The 22,094-nt window shown below is 40.2% G+C and overlaps 2 protein-coding genes across 3 annotated transcripts in view; both read left to right on the top strand.

Annotated features, from left to right (window-relative positions):
• Positions 1-22,094, top strand: part of LOC116262932 (protein OPAQUE1) — a 61,600-nt gene that overhangs the window by 23,920 nt on the left and 15,586 nt on the right. For both annotated transcript variants that reach the window (XM_031642470.2, XM_031642471.2), the window contains exons 18-24: positions 2,329-2,438; positions 3,479-3,539; positions 3,654-3,831; positions 4,455-4,660; positions 14,168-14,287; positions 16,589-16,687; positions 17,568-17,789. In XM_031642470.2, coding sequence (XP_031498330.1) covers positions 2,329-2,438; positions 3,479-3,539; positions 3,654-3,831; positions 4,455-4,660; positions 14,168-14,287; positions 16,589-16,687; positions 17,568-17,789 — 996 coding nt within the window. The remainder of the gene's footprint in view (positions 1-2,328; positions 2,439-3,478; positions 3,540-3,653; positions 3,832-4,454; positions 4,661-14,167; positions 14,288-16,588; positions 16,688-17,567; positions 17,790-22,094) is intronic.
• LOC126410468 (uncharacterized) lies at positions 18,207-20,068 on the top strand. Its single transcript, XM_050080226.1, has 2 exons — positions 18,207-19,637; positions 19,931-20,068. The coding sequence occupies exons 1-2, from the start codon at positions 18,608-18,610 to the stop codon at positions 19,972-19,974; spliced, it is 1,074 nt and encodes a 357-aa protein (XP_049936183.1). The 5' UTR covers positions 18,207-18,607; the 3' UTR covers positions 19,975-20,068.

The raw sequence follows: 22,094 nt of genomic DNA, 5'->3' as shown, positions 1-22,094 counted from the left end.
TTATTCATGACTACCTAGATTTACTTTGGATGCAATGCAGCATTTTCTTTTCCAGTTTCTTATATGTGACCAATAAAATGCGTCACAATATTGGTGGTTCTTTTTAATGCTTAGCAGTTTATCCTTGCATTGTGAGCTGTGATGACCGCTATTGTTGTGATGTTGGGAAACCTTGTTGTCATGTTTGTGGAACCATCTCTAACAGCATATCCATCATCAGTCTTGAACACATTATCATGTTCCACTATATTTTTTTTTTCTTGGGTAGGGGGAAAGCGTTATCATTGCAACAACTACCACTAATTTCGTGCTTGTAGAACCATATCCAACAGCATGCCCCATCATCAGTCACCATTTTTCTGAGTACACTAACATCATCCACCTTCAGTGCTATGAGTCACAGACACCTCTACAGAGGAGCCACACCAGTGTCGACATGCTTAGACATAAGTGTGGCTTCAGAGACAGCCCAGACATGTCTGTGATGGTGTCTGGTGCAGTCAACACACCCGAGGCATGTTAGTCCAGCTTCCAAATTTGCCATGAATTTGGAACACTCTTTTTTTTTTTGGTTTCTTTTGTTTCGTTTGTAAATGAATGGTAAGATGAACAGACTTAAAAGTAACTAAATAAACTTGTCCATGCCCATATGACAGCTTCAGAGAGACGTACCACATTTAAACCTTTTCCATTTAGCTGTATTTACTCTGATTCATTAAAGTTAAACTAAACTTGATCTGGTTAATTACTTATTTTGCATGCTTTGTGTTCTTGGATTGTTGATTATTGATATTTTGTAGTCTTAACATCCGATTCTTCTGATTCATTAAAGATAGCATGGTAAGATGCCATTTCCACATCTATATGATTGTATTAAGCCTTTCCAATCAAGGCAGATATTGAGATGAAAATGAAACTCTGATCTTTGCTGATTGAGTTAGTATCATTTCTTTACTTCAGAAAAAACTTTGACAGCCTTTTCTCCTTGCGTTGATTATATTATTTTCATGACATTGAAACAACTTGTATGTCATATTGAAATGATAGAGCTATCATATAAACTCACAATAATGCAGTCGAATCAAAATTTAGTGGGGTGTGATTTTCTTGTTGGCACATACCATGCAAATCTGTTGGTCATACAACATGAATTTGTTTTTTCAATTTCCTAATTTGTAAACTGACCTTTTACACATATTTACATTGTCAATTATGTGAAAATTAACTTTTGGATCCTTGAGTTCTCTGAGTCTGGTTTTCTTCGACAATCAAGAAGTTAGACATCAAGTTTTTGAACTAATAAGAATGGTTCTTCTTTTCTTGAAAGGTTGGCTCAAAAGGTGATTCTCTCCAAATCAGCATAAACATCTTGATCTTGATAGGATCAGTGCAAAAGTTTGGTGAATGTAATTTTAAGGAACTAAGCATGATGACTTTGGATAGGCTGTTTGCTCTCCTTTTAAAGCATTAGAGATCTCTAGTGCTCTGGCTTATTGTATATTTGGTGAATTGAAAAGCTGATGGTAGAAGTATATTGAAGTTTCCTTGGACGACTAGGAGTTAGGAAATGCGTTATGAAGCATGTAACTTGCATATCAATACTAATAATGCTTGGAATTCATTTATATTTCAAACTAACTTGCATTGCTTCGAAGTGTAACACATGGAAAAAACGAGGTGTATGTGTTAATATGCTTGAGGCATAAATGTTGCAGTCTGAATTAGTGGGTTGTTGATGTATGCATTGTAAAAAGTGTTAGGTGAAGGATAAAATGCAAACGTTGTAGTACTTTTGAAATCCCTTGCTAGTATACAAGCTGATCAACTGATGCAAATGTTTTAGGACAATGTTACAAAATCTGTTTTAAGTTAAAAAAATGTGAGGACAAAATAATAGCTATCTGTCTAGAAATGACACGGTGGACTTACTTCTGTGGTGTTCTTCTACTTTTGTTGTGACTCGTTACGGACAATGTGAGGGCAAAATAATAGCTATCTGTCTAGAAATGACGCAGTTATTTACTTGCTGGAGTTGTTTTTTACCTTCATTGACGTTATTCCTCCATTGGATATGTGCATGCTTTGGATATTTGGTGGGATTATTGATCGGATAGAGTTGTTACATTGCTTTTCTTTTCATATCCTTTTTTTGTGGTTTATTACGTTGATCTTGCATCATTTTCTTTTAATTATCTATGACAAATCTATAACTTTTACTGCTCCAACAATTTCTGGCTCTTTTGACATGCTACAGCTACTCTTTCTTTGGATGATGATGACTTAGTTTCTTTTTACCATGAGACTACATTTTTTCCTCCTCCTTGCCAGGGTGTTCTTGAAGCTGTGCGGATAAGTCTTGCTGGTTACCCAACCAGGAGGACTTATGCAGAATTTTTGGACCGATTTGGAATTCTGGGCCCAGAATTTCTGGATGGAAGGTAATGCTTGAACTTTTGTAAGTTTCCTTTTACATGACCAGAAATTGTAGAATGATTAATATCTTGATGAACTTAGCGTTATTGTGTATGGTACTGAATTTGTGTCATTTTGTAGGCTGTTTACAGCACAATTTCTTATAAATAAATTGGATCTTTTGTTCATGTGTTGCTAAAAACTAAATTTATCAGTAAAAATGTCTTGGCTACTAATTGAGATCGTAAACTTTGTGATGATTGTGTCATGCCAACTGCCTTTCTGTCCCTTCAGCCCCTTTTCTATTCTTAAATCACCTATCAAAATCAAATCGATCTTCTTTTTCTGTGCTGCATTCTGTATATCGTTTAAAAGAGTTTAGATGGTCCTATCTCTGTCTCTGTCTCTGTCTCTGTCTCTCTCTCTCACACACACTCCTTCTTATCTCTGTCTCAGGCATACACACGCAAATGCATGTTTTGTTTTTTTCTTTTTTTGATTCACGTTATTAACACACATACAGACTCTCTCTCTCTCTCTCTCTCTCTCCCATCTCTCTGTCTCAGGTGTAATGCATGTTCAGTTCTTTTTTTGGTTTCACATTATTATGATGCTCTTGTCTGAGTGTCTATGCAACATGATCTCATGCATTTGTGTAATCGTACCTGTACATATTCTTGTCATTATTTTTATGTATTTTTATTTACTGTGTTTTATACTTGCATCTCTATGCATCTTCTGGACATTTCTTTCTTTTTTTTTGGTTTCTTGATGCTATGGTGCTTTATGAGTATGTATCTATGTGCACATGTATATGCAGACATGTATGGGTAGTGGTTATTGCCTTTGATTGTCTCTGATAGCTGCTTGTCACTCCCTTGTATGTATGTCATCTATTTGCATGTGCTGATGTACCAAGATTGTGTTTGCTGGCTTGTCCAATCAAGCTCATGTATGATGTATTTGTTCTGTTGTTGTCATGTCTAGATCCTTCATTTAAATGAGTTCTGGTTTCATTGTACTGCTACCACACATAGAACTTATGTTGTATAAAACCTTCTATCAGTTATGATGAAAAGGATGTGGCAGACAAGCTTCTTCGAAAGCTGGGACTTGAAAATTACCAAGTAAGTTCAGGTTCATTCAATTAAAAAACATTCTGGGGTATCAAGTTGCTCTTACTATTAAATTCTTCCATATTTTTTACTGATTGACCTTGCAATAATTAAAAACATTTGCAGCTGGGTAGAAGTAAAGCTTTTCTTAGAGCTGGCCAAATTGCTGTTTTGGATGGTAAACGCGCTGAGGTCTTGGATAATGCAGCGAAAGTTATCCAAGGGTGTTGGCGTACATTTGTTGCATACAAAGACTTTATGTTGAAGAAATCTGCTGCCATTAAGCTTCAAGCTGCATGTCGTGGTATGCTCCCTTTTATGTTACACCTCCTTTTAGCTCCATTTGCACCTGTACCATTTTGAGTTGGATCGATAGTCACAAATTGATATGCACATATTTTTGCAAGTATTGCATTTTTGTCACCACGAAGAGGAAAGACATTTTATTTGGAAATCTTATGATATTGTCAAATGATCACATGAAAATATTTCTTGCTGTAACATCATAATGTCATTGTGATGTATTTCTATTTTTTATGAAAATTATTTTTAATGTATTTCCAGTGTATATTTCCATTTTTACATTAAAATTTTAAAAACTATTTTGAATACTTATTGATAAGTTTGTAGAAAATTAAAAAAGTATTAATTTTATATATATATATATATATATATATATATATATATATATGTCTGTGTGTGCCTTAATCTTTATATATTTTTTAATTTTGTGGACACTTGAGATTTTCTTGGGAAAAATAACTCGTTGAATAATACCTGGGAAAGATATTTATGACAATGGTTGAAACAATTTTCTGTCTTTGTAGTTAAACAAAAAGATAGTCATGCTGCTTCAAGATACCTGTTTTTCTTTTCTCCTGGATCATTTATGAGAAGAGCATGAATTTGCTGTCTTTCATCTTGCAGGTTTTGTTGCACGAAGCATTTATGTGGCTAAGAGAAAATATTTTGCATCCATTGTAATTCAGAAATATGTTCGTGGTTACTTGCTCAGGAATGCCTATTTGCAAGTTTATTCATCTGTTCTTGTCGTACAAGCCTGTATTCGTGCTTTGTCTGTGCGCCAAAAATTCCTATTTGTAAAGGAGCAAAGAGCGGCTACACTGATTCAGGTTGTTGTCTTGACTCTCAACAAACAGTTTACTGCATCATCCCTTTGGTTTCCGCAGTTGTGACAAGCTAAGTCACACGGATACTGGTAGTCTGGTACGGGTATAGGGAAGTGGATATGGACACGGCAAAATTATGGATACAGGGAAGCCAAAAAGTACATATGCATATACATGTATGTGTGTGCAAAATTTCACAATAAAAAGCAGGTGAGAAAAATGTGAAACAAGTGAAAAATACATTTTGGATAATTAATATTTAATATGCAAAAATAATATACAAAACGATAAAATTAATATAAAAAAATGCAAAAAATAATATGTTTTTTTAAGAAACCATGTCCAAGTGTGTTGCTGTTCCCATGCCCACATGTCAGCATGTTGACATGTGCACAGCGGCTAAATTGCCGTATCCATGTCAGTTAGGTGACATGCTAACTAGTTTCAGTTTTGGTTCTATATGATGATTAGCTTTTAGTTATTTGATGCCTTCAGAAACATTAAATTTTTGCCAGCATTTAGGCAGATTGGTGCTCTTAGCATGACATTGTTTAAGTCGTTTATTTTATTGTGTGGCTATTATTGATTGCTTTTATTGCTATTTTTTCTGGGTTTGGCAATTTCTGAATTTTATTTCCTTCATGGACGCCTTTTTTCTTTCTTTTTCTGGCAAAATTGGCTGCCATCCATACTTATGGTCTATATAGATTATGTGATGTCATAAACTCTAGTAACCAGAATTAGCGATATCCTATTGGTTTCTCATGACATCAGAAAAATGTAGCAAGAATTTGCTGAAAATTTTAGGGGAGGAAAAAAATTAGAAATCATAAAATGGAAACTTTCACCAAGAAAGAGTACTTGGGAAAAGGTAAAAAGTCTACATCTGAGGATGATAAAAAGTTACATGCTGTTAGCAATAGGGCCAATTAGCATCTGTGAGTGGGGTGGTAGTGCAACTGGTTAAGTATGATTCAGAATCTTGATATTGAAACAAAACCTCAATCTGATACATAACCCAGTAGTGCATTGTTTCTTTCCTTAGTTCTTGAGTAAGATGCTAAGGCATTTGAAATTTTAATCAAATTAAACTAGTTTGATTCCTATAGACTTTTAGAAATGTAAATATCCATTATTAGTAAAACTGTGCTTCAATGCACGCAGACACACAAAAAAATGTCTTGTTTCAGAGTTCCGAAAAAAGGAAAAAAAAAAAGAAACATGTCCGCACTTCGTGAACGCATGCCACAAGGAAATGTACCTCATATTTGTCCCATGGTCATAAAATGTAAACGTTATATTGAGACAGCATGTTTTTATTGCAAAGTATCTCTATATATGAAAATACTGACAAAATATACCAATGTTCTCAAAAGATTGCCAGGACATAGATATTGCAATGTATACTTCCTTTTTTGCATTTGCATTCTTATACACACACACACTATATATATATATATATGTGTGTGTGTGTGTATGTATATAATTGTCACAATGGTTCTCAGGTTTTAAAAGACAACTTTGCTGACGCAGTATAGTTTTGAGCAGATCGTTTCTTATATTCGAATCTGTTTAGGTTTATTTGAACATTGATGTTATTTTTGGGTTTGGATCTTCTTAGTTATTGGACCCAAGATCCAATTCGGATCTAAGGGTTAGGCCTCTTGAAACGGTCTATTTCTTTTGTTTAGGGCTAATTGTTGATTAAAAACCCTAATTCCCCTTTTGTTATCCAATCTCCCTTCTTTTTCTGTATTTTCCCCTTCTGTTCTTGCTTTCTGGTGTTTTTCCTGGGGGATTAGAGTGAGGAACTCTAATCATTATGTCATTTTCTCATGTAAATTTTTGGCAACCTTGTTTTTCTCAAAAAAAATCTCTGCAATTTTTTTTAAAAGAAAATAATGTTGAAAATTAGTTAAAAAATAAATCAAAATATAATAAGAAAACATGAAAAAATTAACTACATAAATGATAAAAATGATATCTTAGTAATTATAGAGTAGAGATAACTAATTTAATTTAACTTTTAAACTTTGTTTTCTTTCTACATTCTCACCCCTTTGTTACTATTGTTCCCTCTTCCTGTATCTGTATACATAGAGGAAAACACGCACATGCAACACAACCTATGCGTGCACACATATGCACATTTCAGTTTTATATTCCGTATGTGCAAAATATCAAATACTGCAATTTGTTTCTATTTGTTTACTTTCTCTAAAAGCTTTTGTTGCTCACTATGATATGCGTTCATTTTCTATTATCGGGTTTCGTATTATTAATAGTATTTTCCAAATTCTCATTTTATCCCTGACTTTTGGGTGTAACTGATCCCTCTGGGAGGGAACCCTAATATGGGATTATGGTGAGCATCGTGTGCGTGTGTTGGGTTTCTGTTTGTATTTGGTGGGAACAAGGTAACAAACGCTATCAATTTGTATCAGAGCCAGTCATCTTTCTCACCAAGCTGGACCACCCTCTTCATAATGTCTACTATTGAGGATCTCACAACTCTTGAATCCTTTCGCAAACAATCGATGAAGAGTGCCAAATGATGGTCAATCATCTGGAGGCGATGGAAAGGAGCTTTGGGAAGATTGAGCAGTCCTTGGAATCCATTGATCGGAGATTGGGGATGATGATGACTGGATAGAAGGCTTTCAGTGACTTGTTGGAACAATTGCTCAACAGGGAACAAAACAGAGAATACCTCAGAGATTCTATACATGGATACTAAAGCAAACGATGCACCAAGCAACCATAGCGCCGGTCCCTCGAGATGAAGAGACGGCTAAATAGATCTTCTATTTGCTCGCGTTTCGCGATAGCAACAACGAACCTCCTCATGAGGAGTTCATTAAGCAAGCGATAACAAGCAACGAAGAAGAGGACCTACAGGAAAATCGCCAAGAAATTGCTGATGCTGCCAAAAGAGGTATAGATCAGTTCATGCAGGGGGGACTGGTGCTCACCAAAATCAACAATGGCTGTCTCCAGCATGAATCGACATGGATGGAAATCAAAGATTCCGTTGTTACCCTGTAAGAACTGGTCCATACCTCTTTTCAGTTTCCGCCCCTGTCCATTCATGCTGGAGATAGCCATTGTCAGTTTTGGTGAGCATCGATTAGGCTATGGGGGCATTGTCCTAGCCAACATTAAAAAGACAATGTACACACCATTTTTTTGACGTTTCTATGGAATCTTTGTGTCGGGATGGACAAGTTGCAGGAGAAACAGCTCCCTCAAGAGAGGAGTTGTTGGTGGAGCGCCAGGGCGCTTTGGTTGCAGCCAATGTTATAAAAGGCATAGCGTATCGTGTATCGGTCGGGCCGACCTATACGCCGTATCGTAATGTATCGCAAACGTAGCGTAGCGTATCGTAAAATTAATTTTTTAATTTTAAAAAATATTTAAAAATCAGAAAAAATAGAGAAAAATCATTAAAAATCTGAAAAAATGAACAAAAAAATAGAAACCAAGAAAAAAGTATTCAAATATAAAAAAGATCATCATTCATAAGAAACATTCATGTATATCAAATTATCAACAACACATTCAAAAATAAGAAATTAGATATACAAAATAACATAATAAGCATCCATCACAATTTTAAACTTGAAAATTTTATAGAATCTTAGGACTTGGAGTTTTAGGACTTAGATTACATCACAGTTTAAAACATATAGTTATCATCTTTCATGATTCAACGATAATATCTCTCAAATTAATGAATCCTCGGTTATTTTTTATGAAAATGAGCAAAATCTCTCCCTCCTATGTCTCTTGGAGTCTTTAAATATAAGAAGAGAGAGAGGGAGGAGTGTTTAAACTTTCAAAATTAAAAAAATGTGTTTTAACCCGTATCGTACGATACGGGGGTGTATTGCACGATACGGACGATACGCGTACGATACGGACGCGTATCGCTTATCAAACACGTATCGTATAGGTTTCTTCGACCTATACGATACGTATCGTACGATACGCGTCCGTATCGTACGATACGGATAACATTAGTTGCAGCCTTACGCAAGGATGAAAGCGCGTATTGCAACCAGGAAAACCCTCATGGCTGGTTTGGCCACTGTGTCGATATGTTTAGGCAACCCTGACGGAATTGGGAATTCTCTTGTGGATGGGGAGGGAGTCGAGAAACCCTTGCACAAAGGGTATGGTGCATGAGTGAAATGAATAGGGCAGATAAAGCCAGGGGATTTGGAGGATAATCATAGACGTTTGGACTGAACTCATGAGTAAGAAGAGCCTGTTGGAGGACTACTGCATAGCTCTTATGGCAATAGCCCTGCAAATAAGATCAAACATAAGACCATGGGTGAAATGAGGGAAACTCCCAAAACATGCTCACAAAAGTGGGAAACCAACAAGTTACGAACGACCAACCCCCATGGCTGGTGGGGCGTTGAGTGGATTGGACATAGGAAGAGAGGGAGGTTTAGGGTTCTATGAATCCTCGAGATATCTTCTGCTGGAAATGGAAGGATTGACGAAGATTGGTAGCTCCAAGATTTTTGGGGGTTACAACAAGAGGTACCGCCGTTTCAGTCCAACACTCGGCTGCTCTATGACCTTCTATATCTACTTCCCTCCTTCTCCGGACTCTCAGAAGCTCCCTGTGCTCTATTGGTTGTCTCGACTTACATGTTCAGATGAGAACTTTATCATCAAGTCTGGGGCTCAACGTGCAGCTCCTATCGAGGATGTTGCATTAATTGCACCTGATACATCACCAAGAGGTCTGAATGTGGAGGGAGAAGCAATCAGTTGGGACTTTGGTGTGCATGCTGGATTTTGTCTGAGTGCTACACAAGAGAAATGGAAAAGTGGCGAATGTATGGTTATGTTGTTCATGTGCTGACTATGCTTTTGAGTGATAATTTTCAACAGCTGTTATTAGGGAAAAATATAAAGTGATTTCTGCAAGAATACAACACCCCTGGTGTTTTGGAATGGAATGAAAATTGCCACCCTGTTTCCATTCAGCTATAGAAGAGATATGGACTTTGGAACTAATGCTCACGAGCGATGGGTTAGTGGCCAAGAATGTGAGGAAGTGTGCCACTCGGCAGTGCTGATGCACAACCAGTTTTAGCCATACAACTATATTCCTTTTTACTCATCTCATACAATAGAGAAGGATTTCTTTGAGCATTGATGTTATTATGCATTAACGCTCCACCAAACAAAGTTCCAACCCAGATACAGCTTTTCTTACTCAAGGAAATTTGGTTGCAGTTTGAATTTGGAGTTGACTTTTGCATGGATGACATCTCTGTGAAGTCAACAATTGTCTTGGTACATGTTGAAGAGTGGGGAAATGTTGGAAATGCTGAAGGATAATTGGCAGATGTCAAAATCGCCTCCCTGTTCTCTACTTCCTAGGCTATATTGAGTTGTTATTGGAAGGTAGCTACTTTCCTGTCTTCAATTTTTAACAAAATTGTTACTCATTGCAGGAGAAATTTAATGACAGAGTGTATACTGTATAGTAGATTGGGAATGCACGTTATTTACCTTGATGTTTCAATTGAGCATGAGTTGCTTGAGTATGATGATCGAGGTACTCCCATAACTTTGACTATAGAAAAACGCCTTCTACTATCCATTGTCCTAGAATCAGCATACAAGGCCAAGTCAGCACACATTCCACTAGAAGAGATGGGATGCATTTGGAATATTGTGTATGAGCAAAAACGAGCATCACAGGGCTTGGACTTCATGGCGTTGAAGAGAATGAAAGAAATTGAGGATATCAATTACTTATCCAGTTTTCTAGGTGAAGACAATGACCATTACAACTCATGTTGGTGCGCAAGTAATTGCATAGGACAGTGGGAATTTAGAGAATGGTTGCATGGGCTTTGGATTGAAAAGCTAGGGCTGAGGGACTTAGTATGGAAGGGAGCGTGTATAGCACTAGACACTGATAGATGGTTTTGATGCTTGATGGGAATCTGTTCATTTCATAACATGCCCCTCCCTTCTGAAGATGAAAAGCTTCCTGTTGGTACTGGTAGCATCCCAGTCTATCTCACTGCTAATCATGTCATTAAGATATACGTTGAAGGAGGACTGGAATTTTCAGTCAATAGTTTGAGTTTTACAACTAACTGTGCAGAGTTTAATCGCCTCTGAAGGCCCATGTTCCTGTTGGTTAGCAGCTTAGTAAGTGGTTTTCTCTTTTGTGAAAATCGTGCCTATAGAATTTTGCCACGGAATGGGAAACGATTTTCAGAGGCACTTGTAAATTTTGTCAGACAATCTGGTCATTCTAGGCTATTTGATTCTGAGTTTGGTCTGTGGAGCATGAAACAGTTTGAAAGGACAGCTGGAATAAATGGATCAGTGAATGACGCTAGTGAAGCAATCAAATTCGGGCCTTATATAATAACAAAGAAATGCAATGGGGATACATTCACAAATTTCCTAAATGTGTTAACAAGAGATGAGCTGACAAATCTATCTTCCTTTCTGGGTGATCAAGTTCGTGACCTTCATCTCATTTTGCTGCCATCCATTCTGATTCTTTTGATGCTGGTCGTTGGCTGGGAGACTTGGGACCAAAAACAAATGCGACAGAAAATGATTGGATATTCATCCTTAACACCAATTGTTGTGGTTGGTGATTTGGAGGCAGCTCTTGCGTGTTGCAGCAGGTGGACCTATTTCTCTAGGGGAATGTCAACAATAGAAGCTGATTGGAAACTTTTACCTGGTGGCAGAGGTTCTCGAGAGGGAACGATCATTTTGTGGGATTCAAACTGAAACTTTCAGGTACCCTATTGTGTGGATTGAGACTCAAACTAACAAGCGAACTAACAGCTGTAGAAGAAAGTCATCAAGTGCTCAGCAAATGACAATTGAAAAGGGTGCCGAACCACAAAGAGAACTCTTCTGACACCTTGAGGACAAGGTGTCTTTTTTAAAGGGGGGAGTAGTCGCTGGGAAAGGAACCGGCCTGTGAGACTATCCTTTGACCCTATAGTCACATGGGTTCCGGGTGGTTTGGGGCTACGGCCATTGAGTTTGTGAGACTGGCCGAAGACTTCCAGAGTTGGAGGTCGAGTCCAAGCTCTTACCTTTTTCCTAGCCTTCCCAGTGTATTGGGTGTGGTTTGCTCGTAGGGCTGGGCATCAGGCCGGGCCGGAATGTTCAAATGCAAGCCCGTTATTGCCATCAGGCCAGCCCGAGACCCGGCCCGTTTCTAACCAGGTCAGGCCTCGGGCTTGAGTGTATGCCCGAGGCCCGGCCCGACCCGATTATTGCCGAGCAGGGCCGGGTTTTCTTGCTGTAACGCTCCCTGGTTCTTCCACAACAGAGGATAGGTGATTCTTCAGCCCAATCGTCTCTCATAGTTAATAAGAATAACACATTTCACATATTAATTGAGTTCACAGATGTTACAAAGTAAGGATAATGTTGAAAACTTGAAACGAATCACCGGTGCAATAATTCCCAAATATGAACAGAAATGGGGAAGCAGTCCGCAGCTGGCTTCTTGAAGACAGACGGTACTTAAAAAATGTATAGATTTCTCCCATGAACTTCAAAAATTCTGAAATTGTGCAGGGAGGATCTCCAGACACCTAGGCTTTTGTTAGATCCTTGCTCGACAGCTAGATACGTCTGAGATGACAACGCCACAAGTTTGAAGCACCTTGAACCGTTTGTGTTCTTCCCATCACCCTTCCTAAAAGTTGAAGAACCAGAGGAGGCATCCGATGGGGAGGACCGGAGGAGGCAGCTGATGGGTGACGAGGAGGTAGGCAACTCGCTCCTCTCACAGAGGGAGTGGAAAAAAAGAAAAAACTTTTTGGTCAAGACTCTTGTCACGTACTGGCCAGCGCCTCCTCCTCTGGGACTCGAGACCCTTCCTCGCCGACGCTGCCGCTCTCCGGCCGCTCTCCCTGCATCCTCCGGGGCTGCAACTCTGCGAGCCCCTTCTTCTCACTTTTTCTTTCTCTGTTCTTCCTCTGGGGAGTGGCCGAGTGGGGACTGCGGAGTGAGTCTTTGAAGGGCGAAGAAAAGAAAACCCTAAGACCTAAGCCAAGTTCTTTTTTTTTTTAAAGAAAAATATTGTCGGGCTTATCGGGCCCCTGACAATTACAGACGCGGGCCCGAGCCCGACCCGGTAATTACTGGGCTGGGCTGGGCCCGACACAATAAGCCCGAAATTGAAATTTTTAAGGCCCGGGCCCGTTCCCGAGCCGAGCTGGGTACCGGGTACCTGGCCCGGTGCCCAGGCTTATTTGCTCGTGTAGGGATTGTATACATTTGGTAGGCGTTTGTGGACGGCTGGTGATTGGATGTATGCTGTGGTTTGTGGAGTGAGGCTGAGTGACATATTGTATCGCATGCATTTGTAAGGCCTTATTCTCTTATATTTATAGTTTGCTGATTCATTTTTGGTGATTAGCCCTCTTTTTGTACCTTGTCTCTGAGTCTGGGTAGCAGATCGGGTCCAATGGACTGATCTGGGAATGGGTATAAATAAGAGTCGGGAGAGTAATTTGGGGTTATGGCTGAGTTTTGGGTGTAACTGATCCCTTTGGGAGGGAACCCTTATCTGGGATTAGGGTGAGCATCGTGTGTGTGTGTTGGGTTTCTGTTTGTATTTGGCAGGAACAAGGTAGCAGATGAATTGTCAGTAATCATTTTTGCTAGTAACCATTTTTCTTAATTGTTTCTGGCTACTGCATCTATTTTATTTTTAAAACATTTTTTATGTAGTTTTGGCATGTTCTCCTGATGCTTATGTTTTATCCTCACTTCATGTTCTTCAAGTGTGTCATGCCTTCAATCTTTTGTAGCACTGAGAGTGATGCTCCTTCTTGTCTTGACATTCTCATTATAGTTGAAAATTTTCATGCTATGATTAGATATTTAGATGTATTACGAAAACAATTGAGTACTGCCTTAACCACGTTTTCATCTCTGGGAAATCATTAACCTGAACTTTTTTTTTGGGTAAGTTTCTATCTTGATGATTATATCAATGTGTTGTATTCTCCTGCTTTTACAATAAGGCCGTGGAAATATTGTTCTAATAGCCTAGATAGGTGGGCAGACTTAGAAAGAGAATGAAACACAGGGAGAATATTTAAAGAAAAAAAATTGCTTCAAATTTCAAGATCAGGTAGTTAGCAAAAGTATGGTAATAATATCAGATCTGTTTTGCTTTTCTGTCTCCCAATCTTCATTTTTCTTATCAAGTTGGCACTTATAAGATAACACATAAATGCTTTATTACTTGCAAAATACAAAATTTTAATTGGTTCTCCTTTGTTGGAGGATGAAAACATGGTTGCATGTTCTATTTGTTGTAAATAATACTCTTTCAAGTACTTAGTCTGTTCGTTGTACCTTAGCTTCTGTTTATATGCATTTGAGTTGACTTGTAGCTGATGAACATCTTAATCGTTTGTTTAGTGTGTATGAAAGAATTTTTTGGCTACTGACTTTTCGGTTGTTTGTTTGTTGTGAATGAAGGGTGCTTGGAGGATGAGGAAAGCCTATTCCTTTTTCCACAGATATCGTACTTCAGTAATAGCAATTCAATGTGCTTGGAGGCGGAAGCTTTCTAAAAGAGAACTTCGAAGGCTTAGACTGGTATATGCAACACTTCTTTGTAAAATATTCCAACTAGCATGGAGTGGCATCTTCATCACCTTTTTGATATCTAGCTTTCTAGGTTGGTAAGGTAATCAGTTCATATGGGGAGACACAAAAAGAGATTTGGATTCCGAATGAAACAGTAGGCTCACATGAACCTAGGACATGAAGCCAGAGCACTCCAAAGAACAACCACTTCATAACTGTCAGTAATTCATAAGAGAACAGACATTACAGGCCATGTATCAAGCTGAGGTGGAGTTAGCTGATGGCTAGCTCAGTTCAGGCAGTTACTAGCTCACCTAATAAACAAAATTACGTATACAAAAAAAAAAAAGAAATAATGTTTAACAAGAGAACATACATGTAACACACTAGGCTCGGGCCCTTGGTGCGACGCATACTGACCAGCCCCGTATCAGTTTCGGTTTCAGCCTTCTAAAGGGTAGGAATCAGGACAACCTAGGAATCAGGACAACCAACCACTTAATAACACCCTTTATAAGCCCATAAAATCTCTCAAAATTCTCAATACGGGACAAAGCTTTAAGGGTGTTACAATCTACCCTTTTAAGGGACACGTGTCTGCATGTGTGAGACCCTTAGTCTGAGTATTGAATCTAGTTTCTATAAAGGTTGAAATCCTTTGTCTATCCAGACGTCTCACACGCATCTGCATTGCATTCGGCTGTGTGTGTGAGACATCCGTATGCTGGAGGATTTTATATATATATATATATATATATAACATGTTTAACAGAGGAAGGGTCTATAATATAAGTTTCCAGAAATCACGTGTATTAAATGGTATTTTTTTTTACAGTGTATAGGTGTCTGTTGTGTAATAGTTACATTTTTGCATCACCTTTCTTTTGAAGATTATTGCTGGGATATTTTCTTTCATTTGCTTTACTCGATGACGTGGCCGCTTATGCTCATTCTGGGTTGTGAAAAACTTGTTTTTTGTACTGCTGACTTCTTAGTATAAGTGACATTTGTAGGTAGGTGCATTGAGTTTAGGAATGAATGGGTTCCTGGTTTGTTGTTTCATATACTAGTTCTGGTTCATGTCTTGCTAGCCCTTGGCTAAGGAAATCAAACTCCCTATAATTGATTTGTTTTCTGAGGTAGCATTGCTTCCTGTGAACTGTATATTAGGATGTTTATATTCTATTGAAAATAATTTTTTAGCAAAAAATTAAAGGGTCTGGTTTTATCCCTGACCTAAGTGTCTGGTTTTTACCAATTTATATATATATATATATATGTCATGTAAGTAATTCTATATTTCTATATGTCTATATTTTTAATTTTTATCAAGGTTACCTTAATCTCATACATAATTCAAAGTTTCATTAAATAAAATAATGAAAGGATGAGAGACCTGGTCCTCCTCCTTATAGGAGGATAGTTAATTGTCTTAGTTGTCCTTTAAAAACAATGATCGAGCTTGTAACCTTCAGTAAGAAATTTAAGATATAGACCAATAAAACTTGATGTCCTTTAAAAGGACTTGCAAGTTTTTGATACTTTGAAAAGGAATCTCTCCCTCATCAGAGAGAGAGAGAGAGAGAGAGAGAGAAGGGAAAAGGGTGGAGGAGAGGGAAAGAGGGAAAAGATGGGAGAAGAAAAACAAGATAAAAAAGGGAGCGGGTGCGATCAACAGCACCCGATTCGGTTTAAGAAAGTCTGGTGCCTTGTCGGGGCGCACTCGCACCCATGTCGGCTTGGGTGCGTCACCACGTTTGGCACACCCTTGTGACTTAGTTGTTCATTTATATATGTGTAAGATTTGGGCTTTTGTTGCTGAGTCTATTTGGAAGATCATCTCGAGACAATGTGAAGTCATGAGCTTCTGAGCCTTATTAGCAGATGGCAGACTTGCTAAAGGTCCTTAGAAGTTGGAACATAACTCAGAGTATGCATTAAGCATATTGGTTTGTCTGATTCTAGAATTGATATTGGCAATACACCTTCCTGACTTCATGATGATTTTCTTTTATTTGCTGAGAATAGTTATTGTTCATTGAAATGTTAAAATTTTGTCATATGCCTTGATTCTCCCTTTTAATAAATTTATTCTTTTCATATTTGTGAGATTTTTGTATCACATCATTTTATTTACTAAAATATAAATACTTTCGTTTTATTCCTTGATGGCTTCGTTCTATGCAGTTGCTCTCTTTTTGTTGATCAATTAGAGTCCTATACATTGTGGTCTACATGACTGTTTTCTAAGAAAATATGTTCTTTTATAATGTCCTGCCATTTTACATGGTAAATTGGTTAACTCTCCAGGAAGCAAATGAAGCCGGTGCACTGCGTGAAGCTAAAACTAAGCTTGAGAAGCGGTTGGAAGACCTTAGTTTGCGCCTTCAACTGGAGAAAAGATTGCGAGTGGGTTTCTTTTCCTGTTTCCAAGAGTTTTTGTTGCTTTGCCCTCACTATGAGCTTTTAGTAATTGTGAGTCAAAGTTGTGCCTAGGTGTCCCTCACTTCATGTTTCTATGTCCAGTGCTATCAAGTTTCTGTTTTCATCTGGACTTGATCTCTTTGTTTGCTCTGCTTAATATAAGCTTGTTTTGTCTTTGGGCTGCTGCTAAGGGAGGTTGTCTTAGAATCTGGAAATAACCTGCTTCCTCAACAATCACTTTGGAGTTTGGATGTAGGAAGTTCTGCTCTTGCTCATGTTGTTCATTGCTAATACCTGTCAATGATATAAATAAAATGAACCTCTGGGATTGAATGTGTAATGCATTTGCATGTGAGATGCACGAAAGCAAACAGATGTTTATCTGTTTTTATGTTTGATAATGTATTCATGTCCATGTATGTACATTGTACAAGTAAATGAAGTCTAATTTGTTATATTTTACTTTTCCTTTCTAATTAAGCAGCGAGAAAACCACTGTTCGCTGCCTTCGGGCTCTACTGCTGGGAAGGCTGCCGGCCTGCCTGGTAGGCGGCATACTTCATAACCCTTGGTCTGGTCCAGCCCGATGACCAGCCCTAATTTAACTGAGTTATATTAACTTATGCTTCCAGACTGTCTGATTGTTGATTACTTCTGCTTGGTATTGTTCCTGGTGTCTGCTTTGCTTGCACATTTCATGCATCCATTTATGTTCTTAATCTTGCAAGGAAACTGTTAGTGCATATATCCGTAATGGATTTTTTTATCGTCCCTCTTATTTGCATGTGGATGTCAAACTCCTCTCTTTCTGTGTTTCTTATTAGAGAAAGTAGTTGTGATGTCTTTGTTTTCATCTCAATTGTAGGCCTCAACTGAAGAGGTGAAGATGGTGGAAATGACAAAGCTTCAGAATGCCTTGCAAGATTTGAAACATGAACTGGATGATGCTAAATTAAATTTAGCTGAAGAATGTAAGAAAAACGTGGTGCTTCAAAGAGATCTAGAGTATGTAGCAAAGGAAAAGAAATCATTGGATACAAAACTTGTTTCCATGATAGAAGAAAGGAAAGAGAACTTGTCCTTGAAGGTATGTTTCTGTCTTCCAGTCGTTTCTCTCTCTCAAACACACACACAAAGACACACTTATGCATAATTTTGACCTTGTTGTGGTAGTATAATTTGTGTTAGAATATGTTGTTATGGGAACCGGGTCCATATCTGGACCCGGTTCTATGGGGCGCGGGTACCGAGGCGGGCTCGGTACCCTAGGCGGCTTCTCCTCTCTCCCTCTTTATATTGTCACTTGTGTTTAGTGTTGGATTATGTGAAATATAATTTTCTCTCTCCTAGGGTTGCGGTGAGCCCCTAGGTCAGAGCCTCCCCGTGGTTTTTCACCTCTCTCTGAGGTTTTCCACGTAGATTGTGTGTTTGTTCTCCACTCTCTCTCTCTGTGGTTCGTGTTTCTACATGGTATCAGAGCCCGCGGAGTTGGAGAAGCGTTTTTTCCGAGGATCGTCAAGTTTTTTCGTCGCCCGACGCCGTTGAAGTTCCGGCGCCGCTGCTGCCCGTTTGACGTCGCCCTGCTCTGCCGCCGCTGTCCTTTGTTCCGCCGCCACCGTCCTCTGTTCCGGCGCCGCTGCTGCACTTGTGACGTCGCCCTGCTCTGCCGCCGCCGTCCTTTTGTTCCGCCGCCGCCGTCCTCTGTTCCGCCGTCCTCTGTTGCGCCTCCGCGGTCCTCCGTTCGGCCGTTCTTTGTTTCTGCCACCGTGGGTGGCCTCTGTGTTGCGCCGTCGCCTGCTTTCCGTTGCCGCTGCCTCATTCCCGCCGCCGTCGCCGCTGCCTCCTTCCCGTCGCCGTTGCCTCATTCCCGCTGCTGTGCCTCTTGTTGCTGTGTGCTTGTTTGTGATGGCAGAAGCGATGGGGACTCAAAAAGATGCCGTTCTTGACACGGGCAGCGCCTCCAAGACTGAGAACGTGCCGCTCCAGGTCACCTCCATCCGTCTGACCAAGGACAATTACCTATCTTGGTCTGCCGCTCTCGAGATTGGGATTACTAGCCGTGGGCGTCTCTCTTACATCACTGGCGACAAACCTGCGCCCATCAAATCTGATCCTCAATGGGCAACGTGGGCGTTGGAGGACAGCCAAGTGAAGGTGTGGATCATCAGCTCCGTGTCATCCGATATCCAGCCCCTCATTCTGCGGAAGCCGACCTCTTTTGATATGTGGACTGTGCTTGCAAAGATGTATGGTCGCAAGAAGAGACATCTGCGTACCTATCAGATTAAACGCAGTATTTACTCTCTGACACAGGGTGATTTGTCTGTTGCTGCCTTCTATGCTGCCCTGAAGACCAAATGGGAGGAGCTAGATTATCATGTGACTGATGAGTGGACGTGCGGTTCAGATCATTCCCTCTACTGGGAAAAGGAATGGATGGACCGTACGTTTCTGTTTTTGGGAGGCCTGCGGGATGAATTTGAGTCTATTCGTAGCCAGATTCTTAATGGTGATGAGATTCCGGGGATAGAGGAAGTATATGCTCGTGTTGAGTCTGAAGAACAACGTCGCCAGGTGATGCATCTTGACACCGGTCATGGCCCTTCTGCCTTTGTCAGCCGTGCCTCAGGGACTGGGCAGCGTCCTGCCCGACATTGCACTCATTGCCACAAGTTGGGGCATTCGGTGGATTTCTGTTGGGATCTTCATCCCGAGAAGAGACTGGTCAGAGGTCGTCCTCCCTCTGGCAAGCGTAGCCCTACTGTGTCTGATTCCAGTCAGAGCAATTCTTCTAGTAGTGCAAAGTCCAAGTTGTCTCCTGCTCAACTCAAGGAGCTACAGGCGTACATCAGCCGTCTATCTACTACCCCTGAGGAGTCCTCCACGTCTGAAGGGGCTCAGCTAGCCCAAGCCCTCGTTGCCTCGACTGATCAAGGTAACCCTTCTCTTGGTGATTGGATTGTTGATAGTGGAGCCACTCACCACATGACAGGGGACTCTAAACTCTTTCAAGAATATCAACTTTCCTCTGGCAAGCAACGCGTGTCTATGGCAGATGGGTCTTCTATCTCTGTGGCTGGGAAAGGGAGCTTGTCCCTGCTGAACAAATACCATCTCCACAATGCCCTGCATGTTCCAAATATTCCTGTGAACTTACTCTCTGTCAGCAGTATTACTAAAGAATTAAACTGTAATCTAATTTTCTCTGCTGATCATTGTTCCCTGCAGGACTTGGTGACGGGGAAGAAGATTGGGATTGGTTCGGTTACTGATGGGCTCTACAGGCTGCCGGTACAAGTTGCTTCAGCGTTGATTTCTGCCACGAGTGGTCACTTGTCTGGTGTGAATGATAGATCTACTGTTCTGCGATGGCACGAGCGTCTTGGACATCTCCCCTTCCAGTTAATAAAGAAGTTGTTTCCTCATTTGTTTGCTTCTGTCTCCATTGACTCCTTCGCTTGTGAAGTGTGTCAATTGGCTAAACATGTCAGGGCTTCATACCCTATTTCTTTGAATAAATCCACTCATCCGTTTGCCTTAGTTCATTCCGATGTTTGGGGTCCTTCTGGAGTACCCACGTGTGGTGGTTGTCACTATTTTTTGACGCTTATTGATGATTACTCTAGATGCACGTTCGTGTACTTGTTGCGAGAACGTAGTGAGGTTCCAGCAGTTGTGAAAAACTTTGTTGCCTTTGTTGAGACTCAATTCCATACTACTGTTCAAGCTTTCCGTACGGATAATGCAAGAGAATATGTCTCCCAATCCCTTGATGAATTCTTGAAAGGAAAGGGTATTGTTCATGAAACCTCTTGTAGTTATACCCCTCCTCAGAATGGTATAGCTGAACGTAAAAATCGTCATCTATTGAATGTTACACGGGCCATTATGTTCCAACGTCATGTCCCGAAGCGGTATTGGGGTGACGCACTTCTCACTAGTGCACATCTCATTAACCGTATGCCTACTAGAGTGCTGGATGGTCAGTCTCCTTATTCTACCCTGTGGCCTACTCAGAATCCGTGGCCTCTTACTCCTCGTGTCTTTGGGTGCAGTTGTTTTGTGCATAATCATAGCCCTACTCTCAAAAAACTTGATCCCCGGTCTATTAAAGGAGTTTTCTTGGGGTACTCTTCCACTCAGAAGGGGTATAAATGTGTGGATCCCACTACTTCCAAAGTATATGTTTCGAGGGATGTCACATTTTATGAACATGAGTCGTATTTTCCGGTGAATACTCTTCAGGGGGAGTGTCTTGGGAACAAAGGGGAAGAGTATTCCTCTAATCAGCTGATTCAGTTTATGGAGTTTTTGGATTACAAGGTTAGTCCCAGTGTGATTGACACGGTCACGGTCAGTAATGAGAAGGGCAGTCATATGGAAGGGGTCACGGTGGATGCTCAGCCCACTGTTGCCCGGGATCACTTGTTTGGCAAGGTTTATGTCAGAAAGGAGAAAGCTACTGTGGAAGATGTTGGTGATGAGGATAGAACCAATCCCAATCTTGTGATCTCTCCGGATGACCCAAGTCCATCGAATGAAGAGCTCCCTATTGCTTTGCGCAAAGGCACCAGGTCATGTACTTCTCACCCTATTCAGAGATTTGTTTCTTATGCTAAGCTCAGTACAAATTACAAATGTTTTATCACAACCTTATCCAAAGTTGTTATTCCCAGGTCGGTGGATGATGCTAAGGATGATCCCAAGTGGTTACATGCTATGACGGAGGAGATGGGTGCGTTAGCTAAGAACAAAACATGGGAAGTTGTTGATATCCCTAAAGGGACACACTTAGTTGGCTCTAAGTGGGTTTACAACGTGAAGTACAAACCTGATGGCACTGTAGATCGATATAAAGCTCGTCTGGTTGCAAAGGGGTTCAGCCAGAAGTATGGGATCGACTATCTTGAGACCTTTGCCCCTGTTGCAAAGTTGAAGACTGTGAGGGTTATTCTTGCTCTTGCTGTGCACAAGAAGTGGCGCATGGACCAGCTTGATGTTAAAAATGCGTTCTTGAACGGCCATCTGGAGGAAGAAGTCTATATGAGCATGCCTCCCGGGTATGTTCAAGAGGGAAAATGTTGTCACCTCAAGAAAGCTTTGTATGGCTTGAAGCAGTCGCCTAGAGCTTGGTTTGAGAGACTAAGGATCGTTATGAAGTCTACTGGGTACAAGCAAGGAAATGGAGATCATACCCTATTCATAAAGCAGAGAGATGGTCTGGTGAGTCTTCTCCTTGTCTACGTTGATGATATGATTGTCACGGGCAGTGATGAAGAAGAAAACAGAAAGATGAAAGAGAGATTAGCTAAAGAATTCGACCTCAAGGATCTGGGTAAGCTGAGATACTTTTTGGGGATAGAAATTGCTCGATCAGAGACAGGGCTGGTTA

The sequence above is a fragment of the Nymphaea colorata genome, chromosome 10, assembly GCF_008831285.2.
Source record: "Nymphaea colorata isolate Beijing-Zhang1983 chromosome 10, ASM883128v2, whole genome shotgun sequence".
NCBI classification, from domain to species: domain Eukaryota; kingdom Viridiplantae; phylum Streptophyta; class Magnoliopsida; order Nymphaeales; family Nymphaeaceae; genus Nymphaea; species Nymphaea colorata.
The sequence above is the reverse complement of the archived record's forward strand: the minus strand, read 5'-3'. Positions and strand labels throughout refer to the sequence as shown.

What these genes read in the sequence shown, in the direction of transcription:
- LOC126410468 (XM_050080226.1), top strand. Translation starts at nt 18,608, where the DNA reads ATGGCAGAAGCGATGGGGACTCAAAAAGATGCCGTTCTTGACACGGGC. An exon ending in CGTTGCCTCGACTGATCAAG is followed by an intron (nt 19,638 to 19,930) that starts GTAACCCTTCTC and finishes TGTTCCCTGCAG; the next exon opens with GACTTGGTGACGGGGAAGAA.